At 38.3% G+C, this 15355-nt stretch overlaps 1 protein-coding gene across 1 annotated transcript; it reads right to left on the bottom strand.

Annotated features, from left to right (window-relative positions):
* Nucleotides 1–322: 322 nt before the first annotated feature.
* Nucleotides 323–14643, bottom strand: clptm1l (CLPTM1 like). The gene is made up of 18 exons (XM_057828680.1): nt 14380–14643; nt 10414–10631; nt 10245–10339; nt 9988–10177; nt 9758–9921; nt 9269–9347; nt 9073–9190; nt 8915–9009; nt 8744–8828; nt 8550–8653; nt 8394–8459; nt 6164–6214; nt 5998–6080; nt 5880–5914; nt 5754–5809; nt 5639–5683; nt 605–720; nt 323–534 (listed from the first exon to the last, which is right to left on the bottom strand). The coding sequence occupies exons 2-18, from the start codon at nt 10576–10578 to the stop codon at nt 450–452; spliced, it is 1632 nt and encodes a 543-aa protein (XP_057684663.1). The 5' UTR covers nt 10579–10631; nt 14380–14643; the 3' UTR covers nt 323–449.
* Nucleotides 14644–15355: the final 712 nt, after the last annotated feature.

Genomic DNA, 15355 nt, shown 5'->3' with positions numbered 1-15355 from the left:
AACTATTAAAAATAATTAAAACCAATCATCTGCTTCTAAGTGAAAAGAAAATTTGTAATTTTTAAAAGGATGTATAAAATTTGAAAAAAAAAAAAAAAGTTACATTAAAACATTGGAACGGAAGCAAATGTGGTAATACTTGGTCCGTCCATTTCAGTGCCTGTTTAAAAACATCTGACCGAGAGTCACTATTTGGGCTAAGTAAGCTCAAAAGACATTCTAAAACTCTGGCATTTGGCACCCGTGTTGTCCTTTGTTCAACAAATACTCACACAGAATCGAATTAATTAGCAAGAAAAATAAGATTATGGAATATTTCGAGTGGATTCAACAGAAAAATATCATATCCTCACTGAAAAAAAAATGGAACGAAACAATTTTTTTTTCAAGGGGGAAAAAAAAAGACATTTTTACAATTAATGATAATAATGTTCCTTCACTTGTCCTTTTCAGTCCTTGTGAGCTTTCCTTTTGGGTTTGTCGTCATATGAAATTCCATATTCATTGACTCTTGTCTTGTCCACTGGGTAAAGCCTAAGGAAGATAAGGAGCGTTAGCTGTGTTTTTTGCTAATCTGCGCACTTGCGAGTCAACGTAAACCCACCATCGCTGGTAGAGGTACACGAGAAAGACCACATCGTCTCGGAAACAGGCCAGTCGGTGGGACGTCGGCATGGTGATGATGAAGGCGAAAACATCGTCGATAAAGGTGTTGAATGCCTAAAACGTCAGTAGCAAATGAGTTTGAAAAAAAAAAAAATCATGTACTTTTCTTGTTTTTATTAAAGGATACCACAGATAGAAAGACATGTAGTTCTTAAAAGATAAATGTTAGTACTAGTTATAATACCGTATTGGCCCGAGTATAAGACGACCCCCTCTTTTTCATGACTCAACTTTGAAAAAAGACTTTTTGAACACCAAATTAATTTTTATACAGAAAATAATTACAGTACATCCGAAGCAAATTATTATAACAATATATTTGAGAGAAAAAGCATGTTATTTTGCCCCATTCAAATCTTAATATCTGAACATTTAAATATGCAAACTAAAGTGCAATCACATTTGTAAATGAATGGCTTGTGGTCTTTGAAATGTAAATAAACCAATCTATTGTGATAAAACAACAAAATTGCAATAACTGCATTAACCATCAAAATGAAGTCTAACTGTAGACTTGAAACAAATCTGAAAAAGGAAAAAATTGCAATAAAATAATGAGAGTAGCTGAGATCTATCATGACACAACATTACTTCAATGATATCTGGCGCCATCTAGCTTCGTGAATGGGGAGAGTAGCTGAGATCTGTCATGACAGAACATCGCTCCACTGATATCTGGTGCCATCTAGCGTCATGAATGGGTATACTGTCTAGACCGCGAATATAAGACAACCCCTTCTTTTTCAGTCTTATTTCAATGCAAAAAAACACCGTCTTATATTCGGGCCAATACGGTAATTTAAATATCAAAACCCCTTTTAATGTTTTTGTTTTAATAAAATTTGTAAAATTTTAAATAAAAAAAACTCGTAGCTCGCCATTGCTGCTGACGTTGCAAGGCCGTGGCCCGTGACGTCACATGGGCTCCCTGTTGTACTTCCACAGTGTCACTCTTTAACTATGTAAGGTAGTGATTTAAATACACTACTAGGTGTCAAAGGGAGTTTTAAATTAATTAGAGATCAAGCCAATGAGTGCGTTTTGTTCCTCGACTGACGCTGTAGTTCCCCGTTTACTGCGGGTCTATTGTGCTTTACATTCATTTGAATGTTGTCTTCACAATGTACAAGACTCATGATAATGGCTCCCAGCATCATAGTTTGTATATTGTCACTAAATATTGCCATCCAGTGTATTTGTTGAGCTAAACGAGTTGCTAAAATATTTGAATAGAGTTTGACCAGAGTCTGAGTAAGTTTTATGTGAATTTTGCAAATCTATTTTGATTGTGAATGCCAGTTCTCTTTGCATTGTTGTTTTACTGTGTAAGAATAGGGCCTCATTAATACAGATTGAAGTGCTTTTCTTTTTATAAACATTTTTTTTTTTTTTTTGGGTGAGATATTTTTGTTGTATTTTCACTATATGATACTTATTTTTGTTGTGAAGGAGTTGCCAAAGCTTTGGCCAATAAACGGCACGGTCCAATGAAAGCCTGTATCCACTCAACAGTGGCGACCTACTAGTTAAAATAATTTTACAAATTTTTTAAAAACGAAAACATTAAGAGGGGTTTTAATATCAAATAATTATAATTTGGACTAACATTTATCTTTTAAGGACTACATGTCTTTCTATCCGTGGTACCCTTTAAAAACTTTTCCATAATAATTTTACTAATGAGTACATGTTCCTGAAAATGTTCCCTCTCACCAAGGGCGACGCTAGACCTAATACTGGGGCACTGCCAAGCGAGCTAAAATTTTTTAGCCCCAAAATTCTGAAATAGCGCTTTAAACTATATATAATTTAATTTATTCTCACCCTTCCTTCTCGCCATAGTCACTTGACCAAAACAAGTTTCTGTAAAAAAGTGACTTTTTTTTCTTTTTTTTTTCCAGGCATCAGTATTCAAAATCTAAATTGGAACATCCCTTGTTGATAGTCAATTCACCTCTGCTCATGCTCATCAACTTTCATCTCTCCTGCACATCTTCCTGCACTCTGCTGCTCTACTTTGTCTGGACAGAAATGAGGATATCACACTGTAACTGTTATGCAATTAATCAGTGTTTCTCAACTGGTAGGTTGTGACCTGAAAGTGGTTTCTGTTGCCTACAGTGCCCTCCATAATTATTGGCACCCCTGGTTAAGATGTGTTTTTTAGCTTCTAATAAATTTTTTTTTAAATTCAAATAATATGGGACATTAATGGAAAAAAAGAGAAAAATCCAACCTTCAATACAAGTGCATTTATTTAGTGGGGAAAAAAATCCTACATAAAGAAATAATTATTTGACATCAAATAATGTGTGTCACAATTATTAGCACCCCTGGTGTTAACACTTTGTACAACCCCCTTTTGCCAACAAAAGAGCACCTAATCTTCTCCTATAATGTTTCATAAGATGGGAAAAGACAGAAAGAGGGATCTTCGGCCATTCCTCTTTGCAGAATCTCTCTAAATCATCCAGAGACCTGGGTCCTCTCCTCTGTACTCTCCTCTTCAGCTCATCCAGCAGCAGATTTTGATTTAAAATGTCCTGGTATTTCAAAGCATTCATGATGTCATGCACCCTAACAAGGTTCCCAGGGCCTTTGGAAGCAAAACAGCCCCACAGCATCACTGACCCTCCCCCATACTTCACAGTGGGTATGAGGTGCTTTTCAGCATGCGCATCTTTCGTGGAACGCCAGACCCACTTAGAGTGTTTGTTGCCAAAAGGCTCAATCTTGGTCTCATCTGACCAAAGCACACGGTCCCAGTTGAGAGCCTGGGAGATGTTTATGTGGGATTTTTTCCCCCACTGAATAAATGCACTTGTATTGAAGGTTGGTTTTTTTCCATTAAGGTCCCATATTATTTGAATTAAAAAAAAAAAATTAGAATGGTAAAAAACACATCTTAACCAGGGGTGCCAATAATTATGGAGGGCACTGTAAGTGGATTACCTAGCTTACCTCTCTCTCATTCCTCCTTGCTGATTTATCCTTGCTGCGAGCAAATAACTTTCTAATATCCATCTGCAAGACTAAAGCTGCTTGAGTCAAATAGAAAAAAAAATCTTGTTACAGATTACAGGGACTACAGTAACAAATAAAATGCTTTTAAAAAGCCGGAAATTATGATTGTGATTTTTAGGTTGTATCCCAAAGATACAAGAATTCATTCATACAGATTGATTCTATATTGCAAATTTAAAACGTCTTAATCAGATTGTTTTGCTTAAATCTAGTCAAATAACTTTCACCATCTTGTTTTGAATGTTAAAGACTAGTAAACAGATTAATGCGGCAGATATTACACTTACTTTAAGTGAATATTACTATTTGTTCTTATTAAGCCCTCACAACTAAACGTTGGTAATTTTTCAGCTAAATCAAGAAAAATTTGCTTTCAAATTATGCTTTGATTACAACATCTATTCTTGAATTAAGAACATTTTGACATTTCAAAACTTTTTTTTAAGATTAAATATACTATTTTTTTGCTTAAAATAATTCTTAAACTTATTTTAAACAAGCTATTTTTCTTATTTCAAGAAATCTAAGAGTAAAATTGAAGCACTGGCAAATATTTTCACTTATTTCGAGTAGATTTAAACTGAAATCAAGGGAATTTAACTTAAGGTGTGTTTCTAAAGTGTATTCATTTTGGTCATATAAACAAATAGCAATAAATAGAATCAGTATCCATACAGTTCAAATACCACATATGATTTTAACACAATATTAGACAATATCTGTCTTTGTCATTGTATTCATAGCCAGTAAGATAATAGACGGGAGCTAATCTGCTACTTCAATTTGCGACTAGAGTAGTTTACCACAGTTAACTGCCTGATACGTAAATAATAAAGTTCAACCAATTTAGGGCTGCAGCTATCGATTATTTTACTAGTCGATTAATAGATGAACTAGTTAGTTCGAATAATCGAGTAATCGGATAAGGAACATAAAAAAATTAAATACCCGAGTTGAGCCTCAAATGGTTTAAAAAAAAAAAAAGAAATAAATGAGGATCTAAGTACAACAAAAGAACAATCAGCTAACTTACATAACAAAAGTCCGCTAGCTTAGATGCTGTAAAATGCTAAGGTTGAATTTTTACAAGGCTCTAATAACAGCTAAATATACGTATAAACTAAATTCCGAATGCATTAAAAAACAAGAGCTCAAACAAAAACTTAGCTGATGCTGGTCTTAACAGGGAGCAGCTGGATTCAGCCATGTGAAATGAGTTATGTCATATTCACTGTTGCCACTAGAGGGCAGTTTATCCACCCAAATCAATAAAAATAAATGCAAACACTTCCAAAACAAACCATTACAACGCCACTTTAATTAAACGAATACTCGAAGCAGAAAAATTAAATTTGAATCTTTTTTTTCCTAATCGAATTACTATAGTTAACCGATTAATCATTGCAGCACTAAACCATTTCAATTCACAATTCATGGGAATAGGCATCCAAACAAATATCAACACAGAGGTAAAAACAAACTACAAGGATGGGCAGTTTATCTGTTAACTTTTAAAGCAGGTGGGAAGATATAATTTGCACTGCCGACAGTACAATTAGCACACGCAACGTAACACTGATGATGCATTCACATGTTGTTGGAGTCATTGGAAAAAAAAAAAATTCTCCATTATATTGTGTCTACAAAAAGCCCCAGTCAGTCACTCAACTTGTTGTTATGCATCATTGGAGCATTAAAACAGGCTACTCCTCTTTGTAGCAAACATAGTTTATCCCTCATTACGACAGCCAATGTTACATGCATAAATTATCATATTAAGGAGCCATGTGCACATTGTCTATAGTTTGTGGAGTGAATATTGTGATATGACCATGGTAAATAGGCACATTATGATTTTTTTTTTTTTTTTTTTTTTTGCACCGGTGACATTTACTGTACACTGTGGCACATGCCCCTGTGAAATTTGTCTGACGCCCATGCCTCTCACCTTGTACATAAAAGCCTTCCACGGCAGGTGAGCCACCGACTTTAACTGTAAAAGAAGCAAATTTGCATTCATAATTAATACATATTCATCACCTACAGTTGATTGTTAAGCTCACCTTGTAGTTGACAAACAGTTGAGGAAGCATGAATAGGAATCCGAATGCATAAACACCTAAAATGTATTTAAAAAAATAAGAAGATTAATAGTGAAGTGTTGAAAGCAGGTGGTGGTTCAAACATACCGTTCACCATACTGTTGATGAGCCACGAGTACCAACTGCAAAACACACCAATGAATGAATTTACATGCCGTTGGTTGACGTGTATTCAACTCCTGGAAACAGGCAGTAGCTTCCCTACCTTTTGTATCGCAGGAAAATTAGCGCATACAAAGCTCCTCCCAAGCACAGTGGGTAGAGAAGGTACGAGAGGTACTTCATGGCCTGACACCAGGAAGGATCACATTAGTTACACTAGTTACAACCCCCCCTTACAAAAACAGAACACTGTTTTATTAATAGCTTACCTGAGTGTCGTATTCTCCTGTTCTTCTTTCAGACTCGTCCAACTTGCCAAACTGTGAAGAAAAAATAATTAGCATAACTGGGAAAATAGTGTTGTCAACACTATGCTCTGGTGATTCTCATGAAGCTGAACTAAACTGTCTTTGAATATTTAAAGCAACACTAGGGAACTTTCAGTTTTGGTCGATTTTAGCGGTGCAGGTGGACAAAAGCGGTAGTGTTTGCTTTCAAGGGAAAAAATTGAGAATTTTTTACATTAGGCTTAATCTTCGAGTTAGAGGGGGTTTAATTAGTTGGTGGTGTTGGTTTCAACAAATTCCGTGCAGTTTGTCAGTTATTTGTTACTTTCAGGGCTCCAGAGTGGCTAAGCTAGCGCAAGTCAATGGTTCCTGCTTAGAAGGCTAATAAAAATAATATTAAAAGATCTAACATAGTCAAATCAATTCAAAATGCAGATCATTGTATGTAATACCCATGCAGCCAAAACAATGTCACACCAAACTGCTGTAATGTATTTCATTATGAAGGACAATTTTTTTTTTTTTACATGCGTAATGCAACCACAGTAGAGACAGGTGCTTTGGCCACTCGTGCTCAGTCTGCTGGTGAGTCCCTTTTGTCCCCCCCCCCAAAAAAAATCAGGGTGAAAAAAACTGATGTCATTTTACTCCTCCCTGCTTGCCTAGACAACTTGTTCCCTGCAGAGCTGCTGGATTATAAATGTTGCTGTTTATACTACAATTATTGACATGCAATGGCAAGTTTTAATACCTTTATCCTGAAAACATAGCAAACACTATTGATTGCATGGGTCATCGGTGATTCTCATGCGTGCATTTGGCATGTGCCGGTATGAGATTTTGATGGTACGATAATCTTAAGCACAAATACCGTGTTTTCACGGTTTCACGGTATTGCGATTATAGCTCTAAAATGTGTTATTTGAGATGTATTGGTTAAAAAAAAAAAAAAAAAAAAAAAAAAAAACATTTTTCCTTTCAACAGGATTGTTTGTATTTTTACAATATATTTACAAATTGCCAGATGTTTACAATGGCGGAATACTTTAGAAAAGTTGGCTAATGGTAGAGAGAGGAAACTAGTTAGCAGTCTTTGCATGTAACTAGCCACGTTATCTGCCTCGTTAACAAGCTTACGTTATAGTATTTGTTCTACCATTGCTAAACACACTAAATCAGCTTGAGTGAACTCTCGTAGCTGGTGGGAAACGTTCATGACAGCGTTTACTTGCCTTAAATTTTGTGTAAAGTGACGGACGATGGTGGTCTTGTAAATGTGAAATCATGTCAGAGGTGTTGCCTGCATGTCAGCTGACCTTCCTTCTCTAAGATGCGGCCGTCTGTATCTTTTCGGCAGCCAAAGTACTCCCATACCAGTGACTTTTGTCTATTTTTGTGTGTGTGTGTGTGTGTGTGTGGGGGGGGGGGGGGGGGGGGGGTGTCGTGGTCAGGTGTCGTGTCACTGACAGACGCAGGAAATGGCTGAGCACTGCCGCGCTAAGCCACAAAGTTCTCGCTACATTTTTGGGACCTCAAAAATAGCTAATACCGTAACTACAGTATGACGGAAAATTTTAGTGGTTTTGAAACAGTGATGTTTTCATACCATGATAAACCTTGAAACCGTTAACCGGCACATGTCGAGCGTGCATATGTTGTTTTTCATTGGCATCCTAAGCTGGCGCCATTGACTTGTGCTAGCTTAGCCACTCCGGAGCCCGCAAACTAACAAATAACTAACAAAACTGCACGGAATTTGTGGAAATCAACTCCACCGACTGATTAAACCCCTGCTAACTCGAAGATTAAGCCTTATGTCAAAATTCTGAACTTCCCCTTCATGGAAGACTGCATTTCTCATGAGCACCCACAGACAGTATCGTAAAATCATGATCTCCCAGTCGCCTGCAGTTGGATTGAATGGCATTTCTGTTTCCAGCGGCTGTTTGAAGGATGAATAGTTATCAGATAATGAATCCAGTTGTGGCTAAACAAAATCATTTGACGATGTTGAAAATAAGAAACGTTTGATTTTGTACTGTAATACAATTCGAGTTTTTATTGCAAATAAAATATTAGAGAGCTCAAACTGTTGGTGAAAAAAAAATGACTGGGTCATCTGGCATTCTGCTATTTTAAGCTAGCGTTCGTAAATGTCCTTCATTACCATAATGCATAGCTCTCATGAGAACGTTAGTGACAGTGAGCCTACCCGGAAAGTCGGTTTTACTCCCTTCCAGAACACCTGAATCTTCAAGGCCTTCTTCACTTTCCACACCTATAAGAAATATCACTTAGTCCAATCTGTCCACATCCCTGTTCGTTGTTCCTTACTTGCAAACTCACCAAATCCTTGAAAAAGGTTTACCTCAATGACGGCGCCGATACCAGCTGGGATGAGAACTAAAAGACTGGTTTGCTCGTCAAACAGGTAAAGGAAAATGATGATGGTGCTGAAACATCGCCAGAGCACTAAAAAAAGGAAACCAAATAACTTTTTCATTTTAGAACAGATTAAATGGATTGGATTTAGAATGGAGCTTAAGAATGAATTGGTCCTACCCGCTTTGCTCGACATCCCAACCATGCTTTTCTTCTCTTTCCAGAAGCTGATATCGTTCTTGAAGGCCAAGAAGTCAAAAAGCAACTAAAGGTGTAAGAAAAAAAAGGACATAATCCCACTCTTTCATATCCATATGACACAAGATCACGCATCTTCACGTCAAGACTCACGTGAAACGCGGCGACAAAGAACGTCAAAGCCAGAAAGTACAGGTTCGTATCGGTGAAGATCCCTTTAATCTCATCCGAGTCTTTTTCCGTGAAGCCTACAAGAGGGAAAAAGCCACGTGAAAACCTGTGCGAAACTAGAATATTTACACCGGTCGTACCAAACTGTTGCAGATGGTAGACGGCCTCCTGCATGTGGATCCAGAACCTCAGTCTTCCCAGGGAAATGGCGTCATAGGAGATGGTAAGAGGGAGCTCCAGGGTAGTGCTGTTTATTTCCTTGAAACATAAAGTATGCTCTGTCTATCTCATTATGAATTTTAATAGGATTCACCATGAAAAATGAAGCCATTTTACCATGAGATCCTTGACACGGTTGCTGAGTTCATCAACAAAAAGCAGAGGTAGGTACACCATCTGCTTTCCATTTTTAAACCTGGAAAAAATAGTAGCTCTAGTTTAAAAAAAGTATTATAGTTAGCAATAGGCCTGTCTCGATAAGTTTTCGTTGGCGATGTTGTATCATAGATTATTGCCGATATGCGATATTATTGTTGAATTTTTAAAAACCAATTCAACTCTAATGTAGGGACAATATATCCTAATAAATGACAGTCAAATTTTGTACATCGGAACTTAAATTCTACAGTGTGTTGATGACCAGTAAACATCTGTAAAGGGAACTGGAGTCCCATATGTAATCATCACGCATATGTGCCGAGTCCACGCACGCATAAATATATGCACGCAGCAATAAATCGCAGCCAAGAAAATGATTATTTTATGTGCGATTAATTGGCTTACAGCATATCGCGACAGGCTTAATTGGCAATGTCTTAGCCTTACACTCGGAGGTAGTGGTGCACTTCACTTGGGAGGTGTTCCCTGTCAAAAACGAAATGGTCACCAACGATGTTCAGCGTCAGGCGGGAGCGCCAGTGCGACACGGGCTGGTCTGAAATTCCTCCTTCCTCTTTGCGTTGTTGGGTCTGGCGGGCTTCTTTCCCCTGCTACATTGCAGACATTCGAGTTAAACGTCCAAACGATCTATCGCTGTCAACTCAAGGTTTTCACACCTGTGTTTGGTCCTCTCCGGATATAAGCGATATTTCAGGCGGTTTGGGCACCATGTAAGTAGTGAGCTGAGCCGCCGCGTGCACCTGTCGCGGGTCGTCCCACGCGTGGACGCCAGCTTGGTGGACAAACACCAGTGCGTACAGAGTACCGTTGTTGCGTGTTTTCTTTGGTATGGAGATGTTGATGGCTCTGGGAAAGAAACACTCGGTAATGCCACCGGAACCAGGAATTTGTCGACAATCAGGACGTAACAAACCTCTCGAACTTTTCGTTGATGTTAAAATTTTCCTCTTTGTGGATGAGAGTGTGTCCCTTTTCTGCGCTGGGTTGGAGGGCTGTGTAGATACTCATCTTGAAGACGCATACAAACAATCTTTAAAAATGTGAAATTCTTCCGCTTGTGAGTAAGATCACGCATTCCAGACCTGGAGTTTGGGGTCGGTCGATAAGAAGGGGGTAATGCAGCTGGTGCCTTCAGGCGGCTCGCATGGTGTGGTATACACAATGCCGTACATCACCCAGCAGGTGTGCACCACGTACATCACGAAAACACCCACCACCAGGGTGGTGAACGACGACTTCAGGAACATGGCGGCTAGCTTCGGGACCAAGACATGTCAATCAAGATGCCAAGGAGCTCCGGCTACAACAAAGACATTTGACGAACCTGCTCATCTGGTTTGGCCATTGTTAACCATTAACACAATGAACAGAATGTGTGCGTGTAGAAACTAAAATATTACTAAAACTTGTTTTTCAAACATATCGGGAATAGGTGTTAAATACATTTTTAGAACACGAACAAGACGCCACACAGTACCCTATTATAGTATGATCACAAAAATCTACAAGGTTAATACAGATTGTTAATGTTTCACTACCACTGACGGCACTGAGACATGATCACTTATAGACAGACCTCTCAGGTCAATTGGATTGGCTGTCCATTGCCGTCTTTGGCACTAAATTAGTTAAATCTGTCATCTTCCGTAGTTCAATAGTGCTCGTACGCGAACTAGGGGTGTGACAAAATATTGAAATAGTGAATTATCGTGATACTTTGTATCCCGAAAGATTATCGATATGCTCGTGTCAAGAATCGAGATATCGTTTTAAAAAGGTGTCAATTTAAAAAAAAAAAAAAAAAAAAAAAAAGGCTGCCATTGACGGTGCTCGACGCCCAATCCATTCAGACTGGGAATGTTCGTTCATTCATTCAAAACCAGAGCATTCACAGTCATTCGGTCTGTTTTTCGGGGCATTTGCAGGTCACTTGCTTTTCATTTTAGGGCATTAACAGGTCATTTCCTGTTGAGTTTGAGTCACTGCCTATTCATTTGGGTGATTCCCAGGTCACTTCCTGTTCTGTAACGCAAAATAAAAAGCAAGTGACCCATAAAATACCCCAAAATCAACAGGAAGTAACTGAAAATTAACAGGTAAATGACCTTAAATCATAGGCGGAGTTTGACTTTTGGGGCAGGGGGGACACAACATGTTGATGACCCTGAAACGTAGTGTCAGCAATAAAATTAACTTACAAGAATATTTATAATAATAAGTTGACAATGAGCATTTTTTTGTTTCCCATCATTCTTGAGGGAAATTCTAAATCAGGCTGCTTAGGCAATACTTTTCGCCAAGATCGTCATCCATTGAATATGGTACGCCCGCCGGTGTCGTGCCAATGTAGTTACCCCAGTCAAAAATTGTATCCCCTGGACGGAGCCTTATGGAGGTAGATTGGTCAGTTTAGTATTCAATCAAAAAAAAAAAGTTGCTTCAATCAAAATATGTATTTTAAACCAAAAAAATGTTGCTTCAATAAAAAAAAATGTTTGAATGCAAATATAAATCTGAAATTAAAAAACTAAAAAAAATGCATGTGAAAGCTATTTTTCTTTGATTTAAAAAAAATTTTTTTTTAATTGAAGCAACTTTTTGGATTGAAGTAATGTTGATCTGTGTTTGGGCCACCTTTTGGCTCGGACATTTTTGACTTTATTGTTCAATCAAAAAATAAGTTGCTTAAACAATATATAGATTTTCAAAAAGTAAATCACTTCAATCAAAAAAAAAGCAAAATTTCAATCATAAAAAAGTTTTTGAATGCGAAAAAATATTTGAACTCATTGAAATTTTCATTGAATTTTCTTTGATCGAAGCAATCCTTTTTGTGTTTGGGCCATATTATGATGAGGACATTTGTGTCTATATCATTTAATCCCCCAAAAAGTTGCTTCAATCCAAATTTTTTCCCCAATATTTTATAAAATTAATATTATATATATATTTTTAAATATTTTTTATTTTATTTTATTTTTGTGTGTGAAAATTATATGCAAAGCAAATGACCATCTAAGGCAGGGGTCCCCAAACTTTTTCCTGTGAGGGCCACATAACTTTTCCCTTCTCTGATGAGGGGCCGGGGTCAGTTTGTAACAGAAAAAGTGTGACGGTTGCAGGAGTGCCCAAATGTAAAAAATGTATGTTTTTCATAAAGCCACAATCAAATAACCCTTTCTGGAATCTTCACGGAACAAAAGTTAAAAAAAAAAATATATATATATATAAATATAGTAATAATAAATAATAATAACACTATTAATTAAATAGATAATAACCAAATTACCCTCTCTGAGGTCTTCCCAGAAAAAGGCCAGGAAATAAATGACACTATTGCGAAAAAAGAAAAAAAAAATTCAAAATGCTCTCTGGTATTGTTCAGGGGGCCGGACCAAATGTGGAGACGGGCCATATCCATAGTTTGAGGACCCCTGATCTAAGGTGCTCGAAAAATAATTTTGACCCATGCTAAAACATTTTTTCTGGTTCATTTCATTCATTTTTGTTGCAGTTTTATTGCTTTACAACTTTTATATATACTAGTATAGACCCTATCCACCGACGTCACAAAATCACGTGTTCGCTGTATGGTTCCGCCCACTTGTCCGTCATTTTGTGTCTGTATTATCAATGGTCTCAATTGATCGAGCAATTTATAATGCATTTCATGGAAGACCCGGTGCTTTCGGATGCCGTAAACTCACTTGATGCGTTGCATAAAAGGCGTTATGTGGAAAAGCTTCAGTTTATCCATTCGCCAGATCCATATTTGATGCTTAAATCGATGTTTTTCGACCCGCGGTCTCCGCCGTATTTGCCTGACATCTGCTAGCTACCCTAAACTGTACAACTATCTTGTCCACACAAAATCAGCCTATTCTCACGAAAGTTTGAAAAACTTTAAGAGCTTGGAGGCTTATAAATACTTTGTTGCTGGTTGGGTGAAACAGGTCCTCGTCCACGAAAATTCGGCAGGAATCTATCTTGTGCTTGGAAGGGTGAGTTACGAAATTTTCAATTCAAAATCTTTTGTTGTTGCTAACATCCACTGTCAAGTCTAATGTATTTCATGTCGTTTGTCAATGGAATTAGGGCTTTTAATGTTTATATGGTTTAGCGATAGCACTCTCACTACATACATACGTGTATGTTGTCGGCGATTAGCCTAGCAATGATCTTAATTGTGGTTGTCAGCCCAAAACCCTCTAAATATATATTAAATGCATCTTACCAGATATAAAATGACTACTACATAATCTGTGGTAATCGTTTGGAGCCCAGTTTTCTCGTCGAATTGCAGCAGCCCATCTCGCTCTCTTCTCTCCGGGTCTCTCGGAATCCGGCAGAACTTCAAGTCTCTCCGTCTATCTTCTCTGTTATTGCAACCGACCGCCACACACGCCTTCACCATTTTGATTATTAATGTTAACGAGCAGAAAAACACGTCGTAAATAGGAGGAATGTACGTAGCCGTAACAGGGAAACATGATGTGTAGACGGACAATTGGGCAGCACCAGTCAGGAGGAAGGAGTTGTGACGTCACGTGGGTAGGGTCTATAGGCAAGTGAATTACATGCAATGACACTTTTAGGCTACCGGGGGGCTGGGGGGGGGGCTGTCCCCCCTCAACCCCCCTTCAAATCTGCTTATGCCTTAAATGGCCCAAAATACTCATTGCCTGGCATTGGCTGCCACTGACGGCCATAGACGTTCAATTCATTTGAAGTGGGAGGGATGGCAGCGAATGAACGAATGTTCATTCGCTGCCATCCCTCCCACTTCAAATGGATTGGACGTCTACTAGTGATAAACTCATTCCAATTCACAGCAGAAGCTTGCTTTTCTGTTTATTAGTTTTTTGTAGAATATCCTACCAATGTATGGAAATCGTATCGCTATATTGTCAGATCATCGTTACCGTGAGCTTTGTATCGCAAATCGTATCGTATTGTGGGGTACCAAGAGGTTTCCACTCCTAACGCGCACTGTTTGCAATCATACAGAACATATTGAAAGAGGTAAACATTGTTTCATTCACACGAACCGGCGATGGAGAAAGAGGCAGGCTGTCAGTGAAGGGGACACTCGCTGCTCATTCATGTGCTGGCGACTGGTCTCGTCCACTTTACGGTTCCCTGGTCGTCTCATTCACCGCGACATCTCCTCATTAATAGCCCGCTGAATGCGCTTCGGTTCCGGGTCCAAATGTCAAGCATACGCAACCCCTCTCTGGTCGCTGCTCCATAAAATCACGGTTGCTGGTGTGTAGTGTGAGGTGGATTTACGCGACTTCCGGTGTCCACTTCCTGGTTCAGCGTAGATGTTATATATGAAGCTAGATGTCTTGTACGCGCTGTGGACCAATTAGGACAAGCGTCGTAATTTGTCAGCTAATTTTGAAACGACTTGTTTTTTTTTCTTTCATAAACGTAAGAGAAACAGCAAATGAGCGACATACTTAAAAATCTTTTTTTTTTTTCAACATCCGGCTTGGATCATAGCCACGTTATTATGGTTTATCAGTTAACCGAACAGTTTGTCACTCTAGAAAATTTAGAATGATGAATGAGGAAACCATCTCACCTTTTACATCCGCTGCGATAGAGCCTTCCATGCCAGGATCTGACGCAAAATGGCCGCCAGCTACTTACGCCGCTGACTCCGACTTGACACATCTAGCAATATATATGTGAAATCTATGGTTGTGAAGTTGAATTTTCTTCTCCCTCTCATTTTAAATCACGTTGGAATTTGGTGACGCGAGAAATGGCGATATTACAACTCAAAGCAAATCAACGCCAGGATTAGCGTTTAAATCATGTTGATTAGAGCAAATAAATGTTGGCAATTTGCCTGCAAACAGGAGCTGAGGCGTGCTTTTAGTTGTTAACTGATTCTTGTAGTACTCAAACCAAAGGTAGGTAGCCAACTTTTACACAGATGTGTCAATATTTGTTTTATGGCAGTGCTGCGCCGTCATTTTTTCTTCTGTGCCCCAATAAGTTTTTCATAATACTGTT

Source organism: Corythoichthys intestinalis, chromosome 22 (genome assembly GCF_030265065.1).
Source record: "Corythoichthys intestinalis isolate RoL2023-P3 chromosome 22, ASM3026506v1, whole genome shotgun sequence".
Taxonomy (NCBI): domain Eukaryota; kingdom Metazoa; phylum Chordata; class Actinopteri; order Syngnathiformes; family Syngnathidae; genus Corythoichthys; species Corythoichthys intestinalis.
Note: the sequence above shows the minus strand (reverse complement) of the source record. Positions and strands in the feature narration are given on the sequence as shown.

Excerpts from the sequence above, each read along its gene's own strand:
- clptm1l (XM_057828680.1), bottom strand. The coding sequence starts at position 10,578 with ATGTTCCTGAAGTCGTCGTTCACCACCCTGGTGGTGGGTGTTTTCGTG. Across the intron at positions 10,178-10,244 it reads ATCAACGAAAAGTTCGAGAG|AGCCATCAACATCTCCATAC; the intron begins GTTTGTTACGTC and ends TTTCTTTCCCAG. Across the intron at positions 9,348-9,757 it reads GTGCACCACTACCTCCGAGT|GTTTAAAAATGGAAAGCAGA; the intron begins GTAAGGCTAAGA and ends TATTTTTTCCAG.